This window comes from Thermobia domestica, chromosome 10 (assembly GCF_964235325.1).
Source record: "Thermobia domestica chromosome 10, izTheDome1.hap1.1, whole genome shotgun sequence".
NCBI classification, from domain to species: Eukaryota; Metazoa; Arthropoda; class Insecta; order Zygentoma; family Lepismatidae; genus Thermobia; species Thermobia domestica.
In genome coordinates, this window is record NC_137463.1 from 65050545 (window position 1) to 65075943 (window position 25399).

At 31.8% G+C, this 25399-nt stretch overlaps 1 protein-coding gene across 1 annotated transcript in view; it reads right to left on the reverse strand.

The window, feature by feature from the left end:
- The window catches only part of LOC145661490 (uncharacterized), a 112861-nt gene that overhangs the window by 34399 nt on the left and 53063 nt on the right, over nt 1–25399 (reverse strand). The window contains exons 7-10 of the mRNA XM_081726806.1: nt 19722–19787; nt 12084–12251; nt 6696–6770; nt 1732–1833 (exon numbers count right to left, since the gene is read on the reverse strand). Of these exons, the coding sequence (XP_081582932.1) occupies nt 1732–1833; nt 6696–6770; nt 12084–12251; nt 19722–19787 (411 nt within the window). The remainder of the gene's footprint in view (nt 1–1731; nt 1834–6695; nt 6771–12083; nt 12252–19721; nt 19788–25399) is intronic.

A 25399-nucleotide genomic window follows, 5' to 3' on the forward strand; every position in this document is an offset into this window, starting at 1 on the left:
TTGAAACTGGTTGAATGCTGTTTCATAAGTTCCACTATATTTCCAGATATATTCCTTCCAGCTTCGGTATCTTCATTGACTTCGCTTTCTGGAGCACTCAACTTAATATGTCTATTTATTTTAGTTCCACTTCTTCGCAGTATACAATAATTTCCGTTAAGTTCAATGGTGAAATAGTTATACTATCCTTCTAATCTTTATCACAATTCCTGGTGTTTCGGTGTTTCGGCACCATTAATATATATAGCAACATTTTCTTCCTGATCCTTAAAATATTATAGAGCCACTATGAATAAATCAAATAATTCACTTACTTTTCACGTAATATGTCGTTTATTCCAAATATTTTAAATATTTAACGTGAAGCGACTTATAACAGTATATCTTACGTCTTTACAACAAGAATCAGCAAGTAATTCGTTGTTATAGATACCAAAAACATTCCATTACATATATTAGAAAAATATTTACATCATCTTCTTCTTCTATCGGAATAGAAGGCTACTGCATATAAAAATCAAGTATCGCCCCTAAAAATTACAAGTTTATTACAAGAAAATGATACAACGAAATACCATTTCGTTGTTAGTTTGAATTTAGAATGGTTACTATTCTTCAGTTGAAAAACAACTTAATTTTACGGTATGTAAAAGGTATAGAGTGTTCCTCACTTGAATATTTAGCTTTGAGTTATTTTTCTAGAAGAAAAGTTTTAACTTTCCTATATGTCTCAGGTATATATATACGATTTATTATTTCCAGCACTTGTCTCCGATATAAACTTTGAGATTTGAGATTATTCACTTCAGAGGTATACCATACCGCATTTGGTAGGGCACAATATGAAATCATTATTATCATTTGTCAAATATGTACTACAACATCACCTGTTGTCTGAGAAATTAAATAATGTGAATTTAATATATATTTTTTCAACAGATGTAAGATTTATTTTTCCTTCAACACTAAACCCATATCTCTGAAGTTGATAATATAAGATTAAAATGATTATTTCCTAGAAAACCTTGAATCAAAAACATCACTTTGAAACCAATATATTACAAATAATAAGCTATTTACAAAATAATTTCAAACAGCAATGCACTGTTACTTAATAAGTTGGATTACATTCCGAACTTGAAATTGATTTTTACTGATTTATTAATAACATTCTCATTACCGATTCTCGTCCATACTAAAAGAGAAAAGTTCTGAAAGTTTTAGATAATCATTATACTAGTCACACAGTAACTAAATTTTCATCATTCATTATAACAATACATACTAGAACCAAGTGCAATAACTGTACGCTACCTAAAGAACTGGAAGGTAATTTCTGAGAAATGTATTTTTATAATAATCTAAAATTTATGCCTTTTAAATTCTTATTTGTCTACATTAGTCAGTTTAAATATCTTTGAAGCAAAACATTTTCACAATGAACTTATTGTATCATTTGTTGTTCCATTTGCATTTACCGTTTTTTTTATTGAGATTGTTGTATTATAATACATTTATCCAGCTAAGTAATAACTCAATTAAGATTTCTTTTGTATAAGAAAATGGTATTAATTCTAATTATCTCGCGATGTAAATTGTAATTTTGAAATACATCCTGAAAGCTTAATGACACATTCTACAAGGTCTTCATATATCAAATAGTATTAAAAAGGATAGTTATTAATGAATACTCTACATTATCTTACAACATAACCTAATTTCACTACTTACACTTTTATAGTTGCCAGTAAGAGCAAGGCTTATCAACTGTTCTACTGTTTCTGCACCATATGCAAAATTCAAAGCATTCAATTGTGCATCATAGCTACTCTCCTGAAAAAAAGCATTTGGATGTTTTAATATAATGACATATTCCTTAATAATATGTTACCTTTCCAGAATAAATATGCCTAAAAGAAAAAAAAATTTCGTTTCTCTTAATAATAAATGTTATAATAGTATATATTATGATTGTTAAGTTCAAGGTTTTATATTTAATGAAAAAACTTTTCGATCAATCTTTAATTTACAGATGTCGCTAGATGCCATTTAACCAAATTGTTTGATAAGCATTTGGATATAATTTGTTGTTATTTGTATGGGTACATGTTACATACAGATGATGATTAAATTTCTTTTTAAAAAACAACATGGCGTTGACAATTAAGAATTCCATGCTGCATTCATCTATGCCTGGTATGGAACATTGCAATAAATCTGAGTTTTCCTCACAAGATACGTTATTTCCGAAATACTATGAACATTATAATCCGCTCCTACTTCGAGGCCTTCCAAAGGTCATTTACTGTAAAAAACAGACGATATGAAACGTATAGACAGACAAAGTACTCGCTGAAATAATATATTTAGTATTAAGGAGAATATTTTCAAGCATAAAAGCGCTTACACTATTTACGGTTGTACAGGAAACTACCGTTTTTATTTCATTGGCATAGGAAGCATCATATTTTTCTTTTATGAACCTTTCAGAAGCTGATCCCTCAAAACACCCTAAGTAAGTTAATAGTAAGTACGTAGGTACAACAATGCTTCTTCCATTGTTACAAAAAAATTCTTAATGACATTCATCTAATTGGCACTTGTACGCTGTTGTGTTGTTGCGCTTTTCCTATGTGATATGCTATGTTCTTTACGCAAAATTTACATTTATATTTAAAAGTGATTTTAAAATTGAAGAGTTTGTTGTAATAAGTGCTTAAGCGATTTTACTCCCTTTTAGCATCAAACACATGTGTGGCTTTCGCTATGCCTGTTTAGGTTCCTGGTAACATTTTAATTCAATATCGGACTAAAATGCTGCATATTACATTGTTTTATGTAAGAAAATAACACTAGTTAAATTTCAACACCATATTCCTCCATGTTCCAGACAAATGCCATTATAGCATCGAACTCCTCAATTCAGTGGAAAATAAGTCATACATAACAGTTCAATCAAAACAATATGATAAGGGTTTTCAAAGGGTGCAATATTCCATATCATTTTAGGAATAAGTCATGCGAATTTGGTATGCATCTTTACTTAATGCATTTTATTGGTATATAAGTTGTAACGACAACCTGCTCTTCCTGATGATTAATTACACTGGTCCGCATGGGTATTGTTATTTTGAAATTTTCACATAGTTTACATGTTTTTGAGTTCACTCATTAAGAATCTGGCATTGGTTTTCTCCTATCGCCCTACAATTACCATCAATTCATTGATGATGCTCGAGCCTAACAGTTTCTGTTTCTCTGTTGCCTAACAGTTTCTGTTTCTGTAATTAATCAAGCGCTCCCTAGATAGTAGCAGTGTGTCTAAGCAATTATGCACCTGATGTAGTTATGAGGAAAGAAAATTTGTTATAAATTAAGTCTATATAATTGACATTTATTTTTATGTATAAATTAAATTGCATAACATGCACAAAAATGTCCCAGACAATCATTGGTAAATAATCTTTTGTAGGTCATATATCGATATTTTTTTTCAATTTATGTATGAACAAATCAACTTGCGTAGGATTTTAGATGCATATGCTTCTTCTGTGATCCTATGTTACTGTGCCATACACAAGAAAAAATGTCACGTCGTGTTTGTACATATAGCTCGAATGTGTTTTTTTTTATAATTTCGGTTAATTTGTTCCTATGAGAGAATGACAATATTCTTCGGAATTTGTTTAAAATGAATATTGTCCTTAACCTAACAGCACAATCACATAGCAGGCATATGCCTATCATGTTCCCTCAAGTTAATGGATATGTGTGTAGTATGTCCCTTATGTACCTCTGAGAGAAAAATCACATGGGTAGCAAGTGATAGACACAGTCTATGACCGCCCCTAAGTAAACATGCCTGACATGTGCCTGGGGAACATGAATAGTATGTTCTAGGTATGTTTCCCATGCCGTAAGCGTCAATAAACCACAAAATTGCATTACCAAAATATGTTAAATCGCGTATATGCGTAATGTGTTTACATTAAGGTGAGTCCAGAACACACTTTAAAAAGTAAAAAAAAAAAAACAAGTGCTCATGGCGGGCCCGAACCACCAACCTTTGGATTACTAGCCGCGTACTCTACCGACTTGGCCAAGAAGGCGATGAAAACAATGTCGCTTTTGGAGGGATAAAGTGTTGAGGTGTTTTGAATTTGGCTAATCCGAGTGCTCTTTTAACCGCATATATTCGACGATAACAGTTGAGAACAGATAAAATCTACTCGCCATGTAATTTTATAAAAAGTGACGAGCGTCTACTTACTTCATTTAATGGTTATTCCATATTCACTTTCAAATGATCGACGACAGTTGTCATTTAATAAATTTGTTGCGTTTGTTGCTTCTAGTACACAATCGCTTAGAAAAAGAAGCAACAAATGCATCAAATGCGGGAGATTAATTTAGAACACCTAAATGGCGAAAGCCTAGCGCATCTTGTGCTGTTAGAATATCTGAAACAATATGTTCCGAAATGACGCACCTAGAACATGACATATTTATATCTCAAGTGACGACATAAAAAGAAACGACTGTTACAGTGCGAAACTGAGCCAGGTATATAAATGTGTCATATGTGTAGTGCATAATTGCAAATATCATTTAGGTGTAACAAGTACCTAAAAGCGTAGGTAGCTGCAGTACATACTTAGCACATAGATATCTTATGTGCCAAGTGTCGGGTACCTAAAGCGTAGCTGGGACATCTAAATGGCAAATGCCTAGCACATCCTGTGCTGTTAGGGTCTATTCATATAAAATTTGGTGTTCAACCAAAACCATAGATTCCGCGCAAAATGTGACGTTTTTGGTTGAATCTTTGAAAAATTATATTAAGGAAAGCAGTGCTCTATGCCGTTTAGAATTCCTATGGTTTGTAGGGACCAATAAGTCATACTGACATTTTTTACTTCTGCAGTTGTGAAACTGTTGGCTTCAATGCTAGAAATAAGAAGGTAGTTTACTCAAATATTTAATCAGTTATAGGGCTTGTGGATCATAGTCCAGACATTCCTATCTCGAAACCTTCATCACTGCTACAGTGTGTTAATGATTATATTTCGCGAAGCTACAACTTAGAACCGCATAATGGTTATTCTCCGCCTATAGTCTTAAACAAAAGAATCTCAACAATTTAGTTCTGGACTTAAATCTGTCGAAGGAGTCAGCAGACGTTCTTAGCTCTAGGCTTCACAAAAGCAACATTCTGGCCTCTGCAACATTTGCTCGGTGTAGAAAGAGAATGACAATTTTCACCCTCCTTCATACCAAAATCTCTTGCCTAGTGTTATGATGTGTTGGATTTGTTTAATAATGTCAGGTTTTTCTCTATTTTTCACTAGCTGGAAACTGTTGATTCGAACATAACAGTTTAAAATGCGTCCTTTCACACAACGAAAAGACGTAAACACCTGTATCTATTGCCTTCAATGAAAGAAACGATTAAATTAATTATAAAGAAAATTAAATATCGAGAACATGGGTGAGAAGTGTGTGGTGGTTTCAAGACTTTGGGCATTTTACAAGGACAATATCTGGATACGAATTTGCCATTCGAGTGGGACAATAGGGCAACGAGTGAACTTAGAGTGTGAATGTTCAGCATTGCACTGACATCTGGACAAGTAATTGAAAAGCAACATGGGATAATTTAATGGGATATAAAAGATGTGGAGAATATATAAAAACGTAGGTGGAGTGTAATCATGACAGCGAATTATAGCTGGAGCATAAAAAGACAAACAACGGAAGAAAAGCGTCAGAAACGTTCTAAAACGTACAGAAAAAAGCGAATGAAAGGCAACTGAAATGTAACTGTTTGTCTTACATATTTACCTGATATCTGGAAATCTACCTAGAATAAAAATACTTTTGTATGTCAATGAATTTACATTAATTCAGTTGTACATTTCCGTAGAGACATATGTATAGTTCCTTCTTATATTTGTTCATATGTATAAAATATACATACTGATTATGTGATATTAGGTTGAATTTTGAAAGTCAATTTGCATTGACATAAAAAATGGAATTCATTTTCGGAATCAGCGAGTGAATAATTGTTAAATTCACCTATCGAAACGAAACAACTTTCAGGCGGTTTTCGTTTGAAACCCTATGTAATCTATCACCAATAGTAGGCAGTTCTTCTTCTTCAAGTCGATTGTTCTGTGCATGTTTTATTATAAGACAAATAGTTACGCATTCATGGGAGAGGCAAACACGTGCTCTTCTCCAAGTATTTATTGAATTTCTCAAACCTATAACACATTTCCTCTGTTATGTAGCAGCTAAAATCCATAGACTTTTGCAAACGCAGTTTTGTTTCTTTGAGAAACTAACTCTGGAAGGTACCAATCATTGTCGTTTGAATCGAAGAAGATCGGAGGTTATCACTTGTTATTACTTATATACAAGTAAGAGGTTATTACTTTTATATTATATAAGTAAAGTTAATCAATTCAATTTGCATGGCAATACAGTATTGGAAACCTGTGTTAGAAAACAAAATACCAGATATTTACATACATAGAAGACCATTCTTCTCCTAAAAATTTTATTACTTATTTCGCTTAAGTAAGGTAATAACAAATCATATTCTTTTTTTACAACATCAAAATCATTCTATGTAATCTTTAAGAGAGCATATAAACATTGCTAAGGAATTACAAAGGTAGTTGAATACTTACGACTTCCTTTAGTTTTTCTTCATTTAAGCGTCTCGACACCTCTTGTAATGTCTCATACAACAAACCACCACCAAGCTGTAAATTAGTATATATATAATTTTCATAACTAAATATAAATTGATTCATTGCGTGCCCTAAAATTAAAATTCAAGTATATGTTCTTAGGTTAACAAATAATAACATACTCAATATTGTACAACAAGTATAAAATAGCATATAACAAAATTAATGTGTCATTCAAAACTCATAATCATTTTCTATCCATCGCAGTATATAACAAAATTTTAAACATCCCTGAATATCCCTGAATGTAGGGTATTTTATCTAAGCGAAACAAAAGAACTCGTCCAAAATATTTATAAAATCTTGTGAAGTTGCAACCGATCACACCAGGTTGTTCACATTTAAAAAAAATAACTAACCAACTCTATGGACAATATAACTTGGAAATTTAATGCCACGTTCAAAAAACTTTCAATTGGTTCATATCCTTAACCAAGTAGAGAGAGTTTTTCCCTTACATTTCTATTTCTATTTGTTTGGTATTTTAATACACTCATAACTTGTAGTAATACCATCTGGACGGACTTCCATGTATTTAGTTTTCTCTGCATATATGTCTAAATCACAAATCTTTCCAAGTATTTAATATGACCTCTGAATTTTTTTTGTTCTTCTATAATTACCTATTAAATTCACTTCATCTGCACAAGCCTTACCCTGGTGAATACCATTCAGCTCTAGATCCTGGTTGCTATTTTTTATTTTCTCTATTCCAGGACAAAGTTGCATAATAATAATATTGACAACACATCTCTTTGCTTCAGGCCATTCTCCACCCGAACAATCGTGGACAAGAATTTTCCAACTCGGGCATTACTTCGGGATTCATTTAAACATATGTTAATTAATGTAACCATCTTTTACCGTATTCCGAATTCTGTAAGGATGATATACAATATTTCTTTGTTAACTGAGTAGTAAGGCTTACATAATTAATGTACCTGGATAAAGTTTTCCCACTGTATTCCGAGTATTTGACGACTGATAAGTATCTGGTCGACATTCGATCGATCTTGTGTAAATCGGCACTAATATTCTGTAACAATTTCATCTGCGTATGTGGTCAATCCTACTAATAAAATGTTTGCAGTAATTTATAAGATATTAACAGAAGGAAAGTTGTCGATAATTATTTCAATTGGTTTTGTCGCCTTTCTTTTGAATTGGTACAATGATTTTTTTCTTTACAGTCTTCTGGCAATTCCTATTTGTGCCAGGTAAGAAGAATGAGTTCATGAATCTTGTTCCAGAATTTTCCCTCCGGCTAGAATGAACTCAGCTAGTATTCCATCTACGTCCGGAAGTTTCGATATTCTTTAAATTTTCCATAGTAATGTGTACTTCTATTCGATTAGGCACTGGAATATATGGTTATTCTGTGTGTATTTCACTTTCTGCACTAATATTAGTTTTTGGTTGCGTGTTAAACAAATCGTTCAAGAAAGTTTAAAAATGTATGTCATAGATAATTCATTCTATGGATGCTGCTTCAGCATTGTTTGCCTGATAACGACAAAATATAATGAATTCCAATGAAAACAACTTCCCAAAATGACAATAAAATTTGCTCAAATCATGATCATATTAACATACAGTACTTTGTTCTGTGTTATCTAAGGCCGTATGTGAATTGTTCCTACACTATAATGTAATGCTTTTGCATTCCTGAAGTAAGATTACAATAAAATCATTGCTATTTCTGTTGTTCAGTTGTAAACTGTTAAACAATATAAATATGTATCTTCTTGATTCACAGTATTTCGACTCAAAATAATAATTATTATACATTAAGCATAGTCGTTTATTGGATTTGACACTTTCAGTTTAACTAATTTTTTAGAATGAAAATTACTGCGTACAGAATTGTATTTGCTCTTAAAGAATTATGTTTGAGTAGCTCTCATTGTTACTCTCATTTATTTACTTGCGCCATATCCAGGATATAACAAACATATAACCTCAAACAACTATGTTAATAAAAGTAGTTACGTGATATTAACGCGTAAAGTACCACCATGCTACCCAAAAAGACGAATAAATTTATAATTAAGAGAATATTATTTCCACTCTTAATATATTTATGTCGGAAAGAAAAAGAATCCAAGAAAAGTACAATATTTATATTTTCTTTCCAATTCGTAAATGTCAATATTATATATAGAACAGAAATTTTAATTTAGTTTTAGAAAATAACTCACTTAAGTAAATTATGTATTGAACAATATTAAAAGTGTCTCAATAATAAAGGAAATTTGTAAAAAAATGTAGAAATGATTATTATAACATCTTTTGAAACATTTGTTCTTAAGAGAGACGTAGCAACCAACCAAATAATGTAAATAAACTATTTTATTGGTATATGTCAATTGTTTGCCGTCTTACGCCCCACATTGTGTAAACTGAAATACGGAACGGTGAAAACACTCATTAGGGAGCTCGTGATATACAGCTGAAATTTACAGCTTTTGAAGAAGCACGAAACTGCTACTCGGCGAAAGGAGACCATGTACCGTGTTACGACAGTGGAAAGGTGGGCTTCAGAACATTAAAAGTAAATGACTACTACATGTTACAAAAATAACGTGTATGAAGATCTGACGCCATCAACATGAAGGTTGCATTTCAAACTATCGAGGAAATTCATAACACTTATACCGTTATGTTGAGGTCGGAGATAATTATATCAAAATAAACTATATCAAAGACATTTGTTAATGTCGGAAAGCTGTAAAGATAATGTATAATTGTCCCACATGATCGCATTCTTCATTATTATTAACGATTAATTGCAGTGAACAGAAAGCCCTGGAGCAAGTCCATGAATCAGCGTTTAATTAAACCAATTGTTTCATCACGTGTGAAATAGGTTTTATCGAAGTTCAGGTGAATTTTCAATGGTTTAACCCACACCAAGACAAACCGACATCGGATTGAGCACAAAGTAGTGCTAAGGTATGGTGAAATTATTAACATCTGTTACCCCGGAATTCTTTTCTCATTGCTGTACTGTAAACGCTGAACTGTACAGTGAGCAACTGTATCAAATGTAGCAAATTCTATCACAAAATAGATCACATTTAGTCAATCAAAAAGCTTCTGTTGGTGCAGCAGTTTGATACTATATGTGATAGATATCCTTACAGGAATGGATAATTCCGTAAATTGGGTTTCCTGAACTCTTAACACATTCTGCATACAAGCTAGACTTAGAACATTTTAAATACCATTCGTTGTGTGCGATAGACATCTTGTTAATATTAAAACATTTACCGATGATTAATATTTGGCTGATAGAATGAACAAGGTTTTTGAGTGCAAGTCTAATATTAGCTACAGGTATTTAAACTTCTTGGAAAGCTGAGCATTTACTATAGAGTACGAGGATTTGTATTTTACAGAGTAAAGTCACCTCCCACTCTGTTCTCTTGCGATCACCATTTCCACTTCTTGTTTGGCGGGTAATTTATGGGACTTCCTGGTACTTATTTAACAAATAGAGGTATTAAAAGAGGTCATTAATTAACCTACTACGTATAAGATCTTGATTTCCAAATTTAAGAAAATATATCAAATGCTATTATATGTCAGATAAATTAGGATAGATCAACTGTAAATTCTTGCTTATGGTCTAAGTTCAATAGTTGATAGTTTTATATGCAAATAGTAATATTAACTTGATATTGTGTGATTATTACTAAAACAACGATATTACTTGTCAATATAAAACATGTATCTAATTAGTAAGTTGAATAGAAGTGCTTAACATTACCTTTGATATTAGCAATAAACATTACTAATATCAAGAAATATACTACGTGTTATAAACGTGCTACGTGAAATAACTGACTTTTAGAATTTTAAAACTGTCCCAGTCATAATGAACTTTAACGATGTTTTGAATGTATTCAAGTCGCAGTTTTACTTGTCACAGTGTTCTCATGTAGAAAATGGCTTTAAAATTATCGTTCCACTAGAAATCAATCAAATTTATTTCAACATAATACTTTTCTGGAATCGGAAAGTGTTTTATGCTTCTTCCCTTGAGTGAAATGTATTTGGATTATTAGTTCGTTGAAAGTACATAATGTTACTAACATATTTCAATTTTAGTAACATTTGAGACTGTTGAAAGTCTTTTGAAGTTGTGTTACCACTGACAATAAGCCTAATCATGAGAAACTAATACGTTGTACTATAAGTACCTTTCTTTACAAATACTGCCTTCAAGTTGTTCACATTCGTTTAGTCTGCAGAAGAATTACTTGAAGTTTATCCATTTTGATTGCTTTATACTCTCGTGTTCAACGACATTAGTATCTAAAGCTCAGATTCCTGACTCGTTCGTCTTCTTTGATGTCAATCTACCTTCGAAATTACTAGGATATATTGACTGTATCAGTGTTTACAGTTAAACAAAAATATAATTATTTATAAACTATAATCGTATATACGGATGATACCAAGTTGCAAAGTTTCTGCAAGTTTAACTAGTTTCAATCTTTGCATTTCTCGTGAATTTGAGCAACGAAAATATCAGTAATGCGTATTTGTAACACCTGAATACCTACTACTGCATTGTCAAACATCCATGAGATTTAGATATCAAAAATGGTTAAATAGCTTAAGAAATTCCAGTGGAGACTGAATGTGCGACAGTGATTAACTAAGTGCGTAGCATGCTTGTTTTTATAAACAGCAAGTACCTAAAGGTAAAATGAAAATCCGACAACGGGTTAACTTCCAAGGGAAATAAGCTGATATTCAGTGACATTACATTTCTTGTTTAAGCATTTTTCGTTTTTTTTTATTTCTAATAGCTAATACCTTTAAAAATATTAGTTCCGAAATGTCATTCGAAATGTAGAATACAAAATAATCAGTCATTCAAACAAGGAATATAACTATACATCTTGGAACTATTAATTAACTTACATAAGTAACAAAAACAATTCTCGAAAAAACAATCAAATATCAATAGCATTTTAAAGAAGTTAAATTTTGAGTGTTGCTTGGTTCAGAAGTGTGTTTTGTTATGTACTAAGTAACTTGTTACACAGTTAAATTAATTCTTTTGTAAACTACGAAACAGCCTAATTTGTGATTTAACGAAAATTAGAAGTGTGAAATTATAAATAATATTATTATACGTTATAGCAAAAGCATCAAACTACATATAATAAAAATCAGTAATTTAATTGAGAATTTAAGAGCACAATACTATATATCTTGACACTTTTTCTTTACGAAAGCTACATTTCTTAATTAAAATTTCATTATAAAAATGACATAACAATAAAACAAAGTTGCATAGTATATCAAACTTACCGCATAAACATTTTGAAGTATCCTTAAAATCAAAGCAAAAGTTTTAACGGCTTCCTTTGCTGCCTCGTTTCCTTGTGATGCACTTATAACAGTTTTATAAGCGCTCTCTAGGGCACGGATGGGCAATGGTGATAGGTCGTCTGTGAGTCTTCCTACACTGTCTGAATACTAAATGATATGGTTAAATATGGTATCATTTTAATTGATTACGTAACAAACTAATTTTAACTAATTTACTTACCATCCGAACCACCCATAAATTAAAACATTTTCGAATTATTTTTTGATAATCTTTTAACTCTAAGTTCATGACATTCGTCTTCGTTTTCAATAAATATAAGTCATATTTTTGAAATCTATATTGCCACTAATTTTTGTGCTTACAATAATGGAGAACAGAAAATCAGTTTTCCTTTTGGTATGGTTACGTTCCATTTAACCATTACCGTATGACAGCAATTAATATATATATATATATATATAACATAACATCAAAAGAGCGTTCTACGTAAAGGAATGTTATGAAATATTTCAATATAATTATAAAAATTCTAAAGTAAATACGAAGAATGTATTATAGTATAGTACTCATTAAAATCTATAATTCCGTTATAAGTAATTGTCTATTTAATGTTGTTGAATCCATTCACTAATGAAAAAAGAAGAATGTCAATTAAAAAAATATCCATGAGATGTATTTATTTGACTGCCTGTAGTATCGAAGATGAGGAGTGTACAACAGAAATTTATTCTGAAATTATTTTTTTATAACCGTAATACGTAAGTTTTTTTCCTTTTTTACAATTTCTCACGATTATTTTATATTCACATTTCTTATATCAAACACTGGTAAAGATAAGATGTTAACTGTCCCTGAAAACGATACACGACTGACTGATATGTATTATTAAACATCATATGTTTCTGTCAGTTATATAATCATTTGTCACAAGTATTATGAACAAATGCATAAAATTTAATAAACATTATGGCTCCGATGTTTAGTTCTAATTCTATGTATTATACATGACAGGCCTACATTATACTTGAACGATACACGAACTTTCATTTTTACCAAACCAAATTAAAACTTATGTGTTGATGATAACAGTATGCAATCATTATCATTAACGCTATTGTACCCTCTCGATAGATAACTAGACATATTAGGAACAGAATCTTGAAAGTTTGTACAAATGTTCTTCTTGCACTCTGGCTGGATATTAGCAGGAACTTTGATCTTTGACAAAATGTGAATTAATAGGATGGCATTTGTTTGGACGTATTCTAATTCTAATATATATAAAATAAAAAGTTTGTTTGTGTATCTTTCTATGTCTGTCTGTCGGATTTTGGTAGGCTAAAAAACCAGACGGCAAGACTAAGAGTTAGCAAATTTTGGTCATTGGTGCCATGGTCCATCTCGAATGCCAAGACTGAGAGTATTCTCAAAATTCGAACCAGGGGTCTAAGGGAGTGGGTTTTTACCGGGAAATGTAAGAGTAGTAGAAAATGAAAGATATTAGTGCCAAATTCGTAGCTTTTGTGATCTCTGAGAACAATGGAGAACCTCCGACATTTAACCCATTCGGCTACAGGCTGGGAGTCACCGGGGGACTCCGAAACATGTAAAATAATCCAGATTACTGACATTAATATCAAATCAATTATTTCCGCGGTCGCTGAGATGAACAGTGACATTTCCATTATCGATTACTTTCAAATTCAGCTACCACAGTATGCAGGCCGGGATTCAACAGGGAGGGGCATACAAACACATGTAAAATAATCCAAATGACCGATAAGAGTCTCAAATCCATAAGTAAAATAATAGTTTTTCTTTTGCTCTTTATTTTGTTTACATAAACATTTTATCTCACCCGTGCGAAGTGCAGGAGTTTCAACTAGTTTTAGAGTAAAGAAAAGAATAAATACAATACGAGAACACTACGTTTATTGCTGATAGTAAACACTATCAATAATTATTATTACTAGAGACTAAAACGAACAACTAAGCTTCCAACGACGGGACATATAATTTTGGATAAAGTGTCCTAAGAACCACTCGGTTCTATAGTTCCTCACGGATTGAAACCCTGGTAGACGCGCACGTAGACGTAAGTAAATATTATTGTATCGGTTATTCGCCAATAACATCTGTAGTACTTCTCCTGAATTTTATTGATACATTAGATCTATTCTCATGGCACATGGCACATGGATAAACACCAGGTGCGTGGATTTTCTGGAAACGAAGAACAAAATTAGACAAAAGCGTAATCTCGAAAGAATGTGCTCTACATTGTCTCCGTATAAAATATGTGCACGTCTTACCGCTAGCATATTGATATTTGCATTTGTTAAACGTGACAACTCAGTGAAAAACATTTATTATTATTATAACTATTATTATTATTGTTATTATTATTATTATTATTATTATTATTATTATTATTAGTAGTAGTAGTAGTAGTAGTAATATAAGCCAAAATACTCCTTAGTATTTCTATAATATTATTTCTATAATGTTCCCTGGATTGTATTTAATATCGTTTTTTTCTTCCGCACTAATTTGTCTCCAAGTCGTCGAATAAATGAATTTTAGGGTGGACGTTTGTGTAATACCATTGCAGGAAGAAGACTGTTCGTTGCAGAAAGCAGAACTGAACTTAGTAATATGTGTGTTTTAGCTTTAGCTGGCAGGATGGCTAGAGGTAACGTACTGGACTTACGAGTAGCATAGGTTCAAACTTTAGATTCAACTCCCGTTCAAGTCAAATGGATATTTTTACAAAGTGATCGTGATAAATCAAAGATTAACTTCTAAACGTGCAATCCGAAAAACTATGGACGTATAGAAACACTTATAGCTATATAGAGATGATTTACGAATGTTGATTGGGGAGGGCAAATCATAACTATCAGGTCTACTAGGTCAATTCGAAACACGTAATTCATCTGTAGCAGGGATTTATATGTAGCCAGGGAAGCCTGGGAATTTCCCCCCTTCTAAGTTTTGACTTCCTTGTCTCTTAGTTCAGTCTTCCCAGGGAAAAAAAATGAAATGAAATCTTTAAGTTTTACGTCCCACGGTTATGCCGGTTAGGCTAAAGGAGACGGTGATGATGAGAGATGAGTGAAATGGTGGAATGAAGAAAGTGGGAGGAAACGGGAGAACCCCGAGAAAACCCACGAGCACGGCGTTTGTCCACCACAAAGTTCACTTGGCAGAGGCTGGGATCGAACCCGGGACCCCAAGCAACAGAGGTGAACGCTCTACCACTGAGCCACCGCGCCCCCTTCCCAGGGAAAATACCCCTTTCATAGGCTATATAATCTGTTATAAAGTACAATAATTCAACTTCACGTTTTAGTAGCAATCCTTTATAAAAATTCCCCCCTTCTACAAAATCCACAAATAAATCACTGATCTGTAGTATTCACTTTTCATGTTATTGTTATTAGAAAGAACCACTCTACCATTTGGTTAACATGTTTTGTGTAGAGGAAGCGTTGGTGTGTTTGTATCGTGCCAGACTTCTAAACGTAAAATCTCGGTTCGAATATCCCTCCGGTAGTATCATTTTTTCGAGAAAATCGTTACGAACAGTGATTCATCCGCGGTTGGAGAAGTTACAAGGATAATCCGATTAAACAGTGTGTGTGCTCTTCATCATACACGAAGACAAGTAGTTTTCATATTTGTATTCATCTCCGTTTCTTTCTCTCTATTCATCTTTCTATGCGTTTTCTTACAATACATTTCACATTTCTACTCTCTCTCTCTCTCACACAGACACACACTCACAAACACAAGCACACAGTTTACGTCAAGGAAATAAGAAAATGCTATTTTTTCCTCTAACATAACAATCATTCATTTCTTCTTTCTATCTTGTATAATCAGTTTGTACTAGAAGTATGTAATAGAAGGAATGGCCTACGCTACATCCTTTTTTTATTATAATGTATTTTGAATCAGAATGTTTAATAAAGTCTACCGAATTTTCAACCTAACCGCGGAGAAATAAAGCATATGTTAACCTTTAGGCATGTTCCTACACGTGTCTCGGAAATCTACACTTTCACTGAAAAATTAAACTTTTACTTGACCAAACATTTTGGTATTCATTTTTAAAATGACAATAAATTTTTCAATCATACTTTATCTATTTCAATAGTTTTGAAAAAAACTGAAGAAAAAAACTTTATTTGTGTGTTGCTGTTCGATTTATGGATGGAAATTTTATAATTTTATATTCTTTTCTTGCTGTAATTAAACCGAATATTTTAAATTGTGTACCTTTTTGGTTTTCAATTTTTGCATCTTTTCGTCTCTCTCTCAAGTCTCTCTTCTGTACATTTAATATACATCTATTGGTTTTAATATTTCATTGAGATCTGTTTAAGTTTCTCTCTACATCAACTTATAAATCTTGTTACGTCTCATGATTATTCATCCGCTTTGTTTATACTTATACATAATAGATAATACTACACTAACGCATACATATACTACTATAGTACTATTATTGTATTGTATAGAATTAAAATATATATAATAGTATAAAAATACACAATAGTATATTTTGAAATAGGAAGGATGCTCATGTTTCTGTTGATTTTAGTATAAGAGGGACCAAAAGGAGGATAGAAGCACGATTATTGTATGGAAACATGTGTATTGAGTGGTTTAGTCACGCAACATGGCTGTCGTAATGTTTAATGCGAAGTGCATAATTTCAGTAATTCAACATGAATAGAACCAAGCAGAAATGTTTTCGTAACGAAGAGATAACAACACGGAATGTGAAATATCTTTAAACAAACTGACGATATTTGAGAGTAGACAATTTTTCCTTTCGGGTACAGATTACCCTCAAAGGCCGGTAGCCAGAATTAGTACGGAACAGGGACCTTATATTTTAAAAAGTGACAATCACAGCAAAATGCAGAAGTCTTTTACTCTCAGTCTCTCATGCACAAGTCTTTTAGTCTGAGTCACTTAGTCCAGTTCTATTCGTCTTGTAGCTCCCAGTCTGTGGCAAGAGTACAGATTGAAATAAGGGGATGAATTATGATTATTTTGTAGAATATTCAACTTTAATATCACAGGAATTTCGTTTTCCAGTTTACTTAGTTCTCAAATATTATAGAGTAAATTGCTTTACTATGTAAAGTATGTGTATTGGCTTTGATTTGTGATGACAGTCAGAAACAGAAATAAAAGTTATATTAAAGAAATAGTTCTCTCTTAAAGGGAATGTATAATTGCTTTTATTTTATCATTTTTTGGCTTAAATTTTTTCTTCGGGTTCACCTCCTTATCCCTCAATCTTCGATACAGAAATGGATCGTACTACATTTTGAATGTTGATTGCAGTATTTTCTAACATTATTTTTCGGATCTGGGCCAAAGCGGTGTGTCGATATATTGATATCGTCAATATCGATATTCACATGTATCAACATTCGATATCGCTAATATTTTGACATCGATGCACGAACATTCCAGATTTTTGATATCGATATTCGGGGGAATGCTAAGACTTGCGATGGATGAAGAAATTAAATTTTACATTTACAGTACGTGTTATAATGATAATTTCTTTATTACCACAAGCTGCAATGTTAATAAACCTACTTGCAAATAGGTAATAGTATATACTGTAATTTTTAAGCCGTAAAATCGTTTGTTCCCAGAAAAAAGAAAGACAAAGTACCAATAAAAAACAAGTACTTCGAACTTTGACGTAGAATTTATGATAAGTAAATTTTTGTTCCTTTGTGTCGGATATTTCTATCTCTTTTGGCATTTGGGAGTGCTCATTGACAAGAAGTGCACACATGAGCCCTTATGGAGGCATGCTCTTAGGTAGAGTAAGAGATTCTGAAGAGGAAACGAGTTTTAATAATAATAATAATAATAATAATAATAATAATAATAATAATAATAATAATAATAATAATAATAATAATAATAATAATAATTTCTTTCCTTGCATGGAAGGCCTGCAAGTTTGCTACGCTACTTTTGCCCCTTATTGTGCGTTTGTCTCTCTTTACGTTCCGTCTGTACCTTCGTTTTTGTGATGCTAGGATATTATTATAAACCTTTACATGACGCAACCATTTCTCTTTTTACGAGATTTTATTTGAAGAAGGTGAGAAATTTCTTTCCTGTGAAATATGTGTCTTACCTCGAATTTTAATTAAACTACATAAGTATGATCATTTATTTTGTACTCGTGATGGGTCACTTCCGAAATGACTAGAGCTATTGTTGTTTCTTTAGATAGAACTTCGATCACCAGATCTTCGTGACGTTGAAACAAGAAGCTTAAATTCAGTTGAAACGCTGTCTCTTAACCCTAGGACAGGGGTGATATAAAATTTTAGAAACTAACAGCATTAGTGACAGGAATGAGATATTTCGGTCAACTGTTTTCAAATTTTGTAACTATTTCGTTTAAAAATTTGTACAAATTTCCTCACTAAATGTTAGGCTCACAATAGAACTGAGACTTCGAAAAAGTGAACCTAAAAGGAGAAAGCAATTCTAGTTTTTATTCTCTGCTATTCACAAATATTTTCAAAAAATGTTTGGCGTATAAAATTTACTTAATTTTGTTTGAAAATATCTTTCTAAAACCATAGATTACGGATCAAATAGAAACTGCTGAAACTCAACATGCCACTTTGTATAGGAGAAAATAATATTTTGACCTACGTATTCGAAGTCTTCTGAACTGAGTTTGGTACTTCTATGAAGTGAGAAAGAGATGTATAATAATACGTTTAACATTACTATTACGAATTTCTGTAAGGACGTTCAGCACACAATCACGAAATATGTATATACAATACTTTTAATATATATTATCACTGTTTCTGAACATGTAATAAATTTATATCCATCTTCTTCGGATGAATGATAACTACTTGAATCGATCTGCGCATAGCGAAAATGTATTAAGGAGGCTTTTAGTTAGAAGTTGTAGTTGTAGGCAATTCAGAAAAGAAAATCTAGGTGTCAGTTGTAAGCATTCGAAAGCAGATAAGACATTATATCTGGAACCACTGAGCAATTGCTAAAAACAAATACCCTCCTCCCTCAAATTAACCAGTGTATCAGGTGGTTAGGAACTTAGTTCACCCATTTGCATTTTCTTATTTTTACTCAGTTATATATAACATATAATGGTAATAACACAAAACCATAAATATTAATAATGTAAATCTTAGAGATGTATAATTTAAAGATAATATGTCAATTTATGGACAGTAAACCTTGAAATTCAAAGAAAACCCTTCTCAGGCTTTGATAGGATTTTTTTGCCTTAATCCATAATCCTATATATTATATTTTAACTATTATGACAAAAATATACAAACACACATATACGCAAAGACACATACAATAACATTTATTATTACAATAATTAATTAGCATCCTGTTAGTATATGGTTGACGAATTCCGAAAATACAGGAGTTCAATTTGAGGCCTTAGCACAAATCTCAAACACATATATCTTAAATGCATATTACAAATAACTGTTATTACAACATCAATGTGCATTCTGAAAATTATTTAAACTGCCTGAATTACGTTGAGTAATGTTCACTAAAGTACTTACCAGTAAAATTTGTTGGTAATAATTTTTAGCTCTTTTAATAAAGTGATCAATATCACGAACAACTTCCTGAAAATATTTAAGAGAATGACAACAGATTTGAGGAAAGTAAATAAATCATAAACATTAAATTAATAGAAATATTAATGTTTTAAAAGTTTTTGTAATCTCATTGACCACTCATAATTGTACTTATTCACAGGTACGCCAAGATATTTCTGGTCTATATGGAACACCTTGTTTGGAAGGAAAATGAATTAAATACCCAAAACACTGAAATATAACAGTTAGCGTATGGGGTGAATAGTCCCTTAGTACTAACAAGGTGTGGCCTCTGAGGCCCACATCACTTTCTTTATTTATAAGTAGAAAAACATAAAACACTAAAAACTAAGTAAATACGTTTTATGATGAATATCGTTTTTAAGATTTTTTAGGCAATTAGAAAAGTTACAAAATGTAATAAAAATAATTTGTGGGCCTCTAAGTCATCCCCTCCACTTCGTGTTCTTAGGTTTAATCCGTTTTGGTACACAAGAATGGTCTGATACTTTTCAAAAGCGTTGAAAAATGCTATGCTCAAATACGTGTATTCCAGTGATGCTGCAGTACAATTTTCATATGATTGTGATATATCTGCTCGTGGTAATATAAATTCTTTTTAAAGCAAATTGCTCCAGGGTATCTTTTGAATATTTTTCATACTTTTATTTCGTTTCACCAAAGACAGGTGCTTGTGTTGTTTCGTTAATTGAAAGGTACGAGACATAAAATGTGTGAAATTAGGCACATGGTATACAAATGGTTAGGAGCATGCAGTTGATTTAGCTTATCATTTCCAAATCTCTCGTGCGGATATGCATATTACTTTCAGGAAAACGATAATTTTACCTTTAAACCTAGTACCTGCTGATTAATTAGTATTAAGAGTTGGCGCTGAAGTTAGAAAATTGAATGTTTTTCTCTAAAGACCCTTGATTACATAAGATATAACTCTGGATTCACAAAATGCAATCGTCATGAAATTTTCAACTTGAAAACTTTTCTTCTTTCCTTGGAGCTCAAAATACTACTGACCTGTTGGTTGGCCACTCCAACTACTAAATTATTCTTACACATTTTTCTGAGGTACGCACTAACTCGGAATGTCAATTAATTCATACTCAGATTAAGATGATACAGTAGTTTCGTTTTACATTTTTGGTTATTATGAATTGATAAAATGTATGTCTTAAAATATTGTAGTAAGATTCTTCTTAAATGGTATTTACATGAATAACATTGATGATTCATGAACGGTATTCACATGAATCTGTTGTATATACTCGATGGCCAGTTCCTAGTTGCTGGAAATGCAAGATCATATTCTATATAATATTATAAACATGAAATAAATTGCCTTGGGAGATCACTTGTGTATGTCTAAATACTTTATCAGAGCAATAAATAAATTCTTCAACGTAACCAAACTAAGTAACAACATCTGTATATTATCTAACGGTAAATATACATTAAAACCAAACATCGTTCTTTTCCATTAACAATGAAAAAGATACACAGGTAATTCTGAAATAATAATAGTTGCTTATATTGTTTTCATTGATAAGCAAGGAAGTGTACAGTTAAGATAATTATGTTCTAATGTAGTAAATTGACAAGATAATGAATACTATTAGGTTGGTTGAGAAACCAAGTAATTAGGAAGGATTATATGTCAGAAAGAATGTACTAATACAAAAGTATGGTTGAACAGAAGAAAATTATAGTATATACAATTAAGGTGATTGCGTTGCGAATAGGTATCCGTTGAACGAAATCAGAAAGTGGCAAAGCAAAACTATAGTCAACGTATTAAATATTGTCTAAAAGTAGTGTGATGTGAAGAAAATATTATGAATTAAAAGAGGAAGCTGAAAATCGAGAACCAAGGAAAAATCATTATTAGGCTCACACTGAAAATTAAAAAAAAAATGATTTTTCCCAGGACCAGAAAAAAGGCACAATTCTTTATATTAATAATACTATGCTGTAGAATCCACCATTTTAGACCACAAACGATTGTCTCTTTTTTTCATTGTACAAGCTTTGCTTTAGTAGACTTAAATTCGTTTTAAACTATTCGCTGAGTAATAAAATAAGTGTATTATAAAAAGAATAACGTGTATTAGGAATAACATACAATATTATTTTTACTATAGGCACATTGTTTTACTAAGCGAGTGGTTCAAATAGGATTTAGTTGTATTTTTAATATTTTTTCAACTTTTAATCTCAATAAACACGTAACTAATACTTGCTATTGAAGACCTAAGAAATAAAATATTGTATCATCTAACACACCATATTTAATAAAGTAACGTATATATTTCAAGTGGTTCTTAGTATTAATGGTTGAGAAGTTAGTTTCAATTTGAAATTATTTGGATTGTTGTTGTATTTAAACTAGTTATTATAATAAAGTAATTTTGAAAAAATAGTTTAATGTGAAACTAGTCATTTGAATTTTCATTTTTAAGATGTATAGAATGTAAAAACGTTCAATTTTATTTATATATACTGCATGTGTAAAATGTTAAGGTAGAGTACAGTTTAACTACACCTACGTACCTTACATATGGAGTGTAAACTTTTCAGTTTACTAACGTGCATTTAATAAAAATCGTCAGCAGCGTATACGCTTTGCAATTAAAAATTAAATTTATTGCAATATAATCTTGTGGAACAACTTCCTACATCAGTTAATATCCTATACCTTGGTTGACATACTATCGTACTCATTTGTTAAAATTTCACATAATCTGAAAGCTGTCTACTACATATTACTTCCATTACACCATCATAAAAATCAAAGCACGATGTCAAAGAAATTAAAATCTTAACGAAAAAATCAACAAATCGCTGTAGTCAAACCATCGTACAAAAATAATTATATAATATAACTTTAAAAATTATATGACATTGTTAATGTACTCTCTACTGTTGGTTAATTATAACATTTTTGCATTGAAACTATATTACTAAATGTTGCTGTTTTCTGAAAGGTAAACAATACATCTATCTCATATTATGGACATCAATTACTCGTTAGAATTGTTAGGAGACACTAAGATTCCTAAATTTGTAAAATATTATTACAGGGAGATTCAAAATCAACTTCCTGCATAGATTAACAAAATCAGAGTATCGCTTAAAATGTGTCACAAAGTATATTACTTGATGAAATAAGACATCTTGAGAACGGGGCATGATGATATGTTTCACGTGATTTCCTTTGAATATCCAAACAGTAATTAGGAAAGAAATCAGATATTTCTAAATGGATTTAAAAAACGGTACATTTAAAATGTATGAATGTATGTAATGAATGAATATCTTCTATTTCATACATACATAAACATACATATAAACAATTAAGTCAGTAAGGAGGTACTCTGTACCACAGAAAATTTGCAGTGCTTTTCCACAGTCAGATGGGATTAACTTTTCGAACCTCTGTCCCGCACCGGCTTCTATCTTATTTCATAGCCTCTGTGACACCTGACTGTAGCATATCATTCTTAACTCATTGCAACCTATTTCATCTTTGACTGGCCTCAGACTCTGGTTACCATTCAGGTCTATAGCATCAACTCGGTTAGCTGCGAATACTGGAATTTCGTCTTAAATTACTCATCCACTTCACTGTCCTTTTCTGCAGTTGTTCTAATACTGGTCTCCCCTTTTCTCCTGTACCGAACATATCGTCTTTAATTCTGTTCCTATACGTCATTCTATGCATCCACAGCAGCATCTTAATCTTAGTATCAAAAAACTTTGAATCCTCTCTTTTATTGTTCGTCCTGCACTTCGTTCTCTATAATATAGTAGGTCTCACTAGAGTTTCGTAGATTTTCTTTATAGATATATTAGTACTGTATAGTCACACAGTACTCCTGCGGCTTCTGCCCTATTTGTCCTACCTCTGCAAATTCTGCTGGTTACATCTTATTATCCTGCAAGAGGACACGGTGATTCAGTGGTCCAAGCTTACCTTTAATGAGTGTGGATCTTGGCTGGATCACCATCGAAGTAAGTTTGTGGTAGAAAACGTCGTGATCGCGGGTTTTCTCCTTATGCCAATTACTAGAATTACATCTTCATTATCTATAATTCTTCTTCCAGTCCTATTCTCGTATTATCAATTATATTTTTCATGAGAGAACAATACACATACTATGTCTTGGTTTCACTAATTCCTGGAAGTCCCTTGTTCTAAAATGGTTTTCTCCACGTATTTAATTTTTATTGCATTGCAGCATTGGTCTCACAGAGTGATGACATCCACAAATAGCATATTCTAACCACTAACTCTTGCATATCCGTTACAAGTTCTTTCTGCAATTGGGAAAAATTAACTATTTCTCTATACAAGATGAAGCCACACTTCAATTAGGAACGCTTCTATTTTTCCACACGCGTTCTTCACATGTATCTTACATCAATTATACATATCTCAATTACACAAATGCATGTGTTAGGAACAGATTTCCAAATTTCCAACCAAATAAATCACGTGCCACTCTGTCATACGATTAGTGTATGTTCATAAATGTTCTTCTGGTATTTTTTGACTTTCCAATAGCATTCTAAGTAGAAATTTTCCAACCATAGTTGATCGTCTTGACATGAATCAAAGTCGATTATGTGTTAGTTTTGTCTATTCCATCAATCTTGTTTGTACCACGCTCTCCTCGAGCTTTATTATCTTGCTCATACTTTATGTTTTATAACTCTGTGGTTGGCATATACTTCGGCATTACCTTAGTTTAAAAAATAAGTATCATGTAGCTGCTTCTCCATCATTTTGCAGTATTTATTTTTTCCAATATCCCATTAAAAGTCAACTAAACCACTGCTTCATATGGAAACAAATACTTCTCTATGCTTCTATAGGAAGATTATCTGGTCAGAAGTCTTAACATTTTTTATCTTTGCATTTTATTTTCTACCGCTAACATAGTAACATGTCAAAAAGTCCCTCACTCGTGATTTGATTTTCAAAATAAGCTTTTTTCGGGTTGTCTTAATTGAAAATATTCTGAAAATACTCCTACTCTACTGTCTCTTCTTTATATAAGCTCGCTTCTAAAAGAAACACGATATTTTCTTCCTTGATGCAGCGGAAGTGCGAAATGTTTTTGTTACCTTCCACAGCTTGTATATAATCTTGTCTTCATGTTTTGTTTCCAGGTTGGTATATACCATATAATAAGTCGTGTCATTTATTACAGCAACTGACTTCTATGCGTTTTTATTCGTTTTATTGTAATCTATCGGATCTACTTAACTTCAAGAGTTCCACAACTTTTTGTGCTGATCTTTGTTTTCCTTCACAGCTGCTTGACTTTTTATTGTAGTATCATTTGTTGTTACCAATGAAGACTGTTTTTGTCGTTTCTCTCACAAGTTTTCTTACGATTTTCTTTAATTTATTGATAATCTGATCCACAAATATTTCACGAACACTTTATTTGTAGGATGTTGTAGTTTCCTTCAGAATCTTTACCCATCTAGTTTCTATCCTTTATTTGAAGAGAAGCACATCGTAGTATTTCCCGTACTTGTTTACTTTGCCAGATGGAGCAACGTTATTCGATATCTTCATTACTCACCTTATATTATTTTGCCTTCCTTTGAATTTT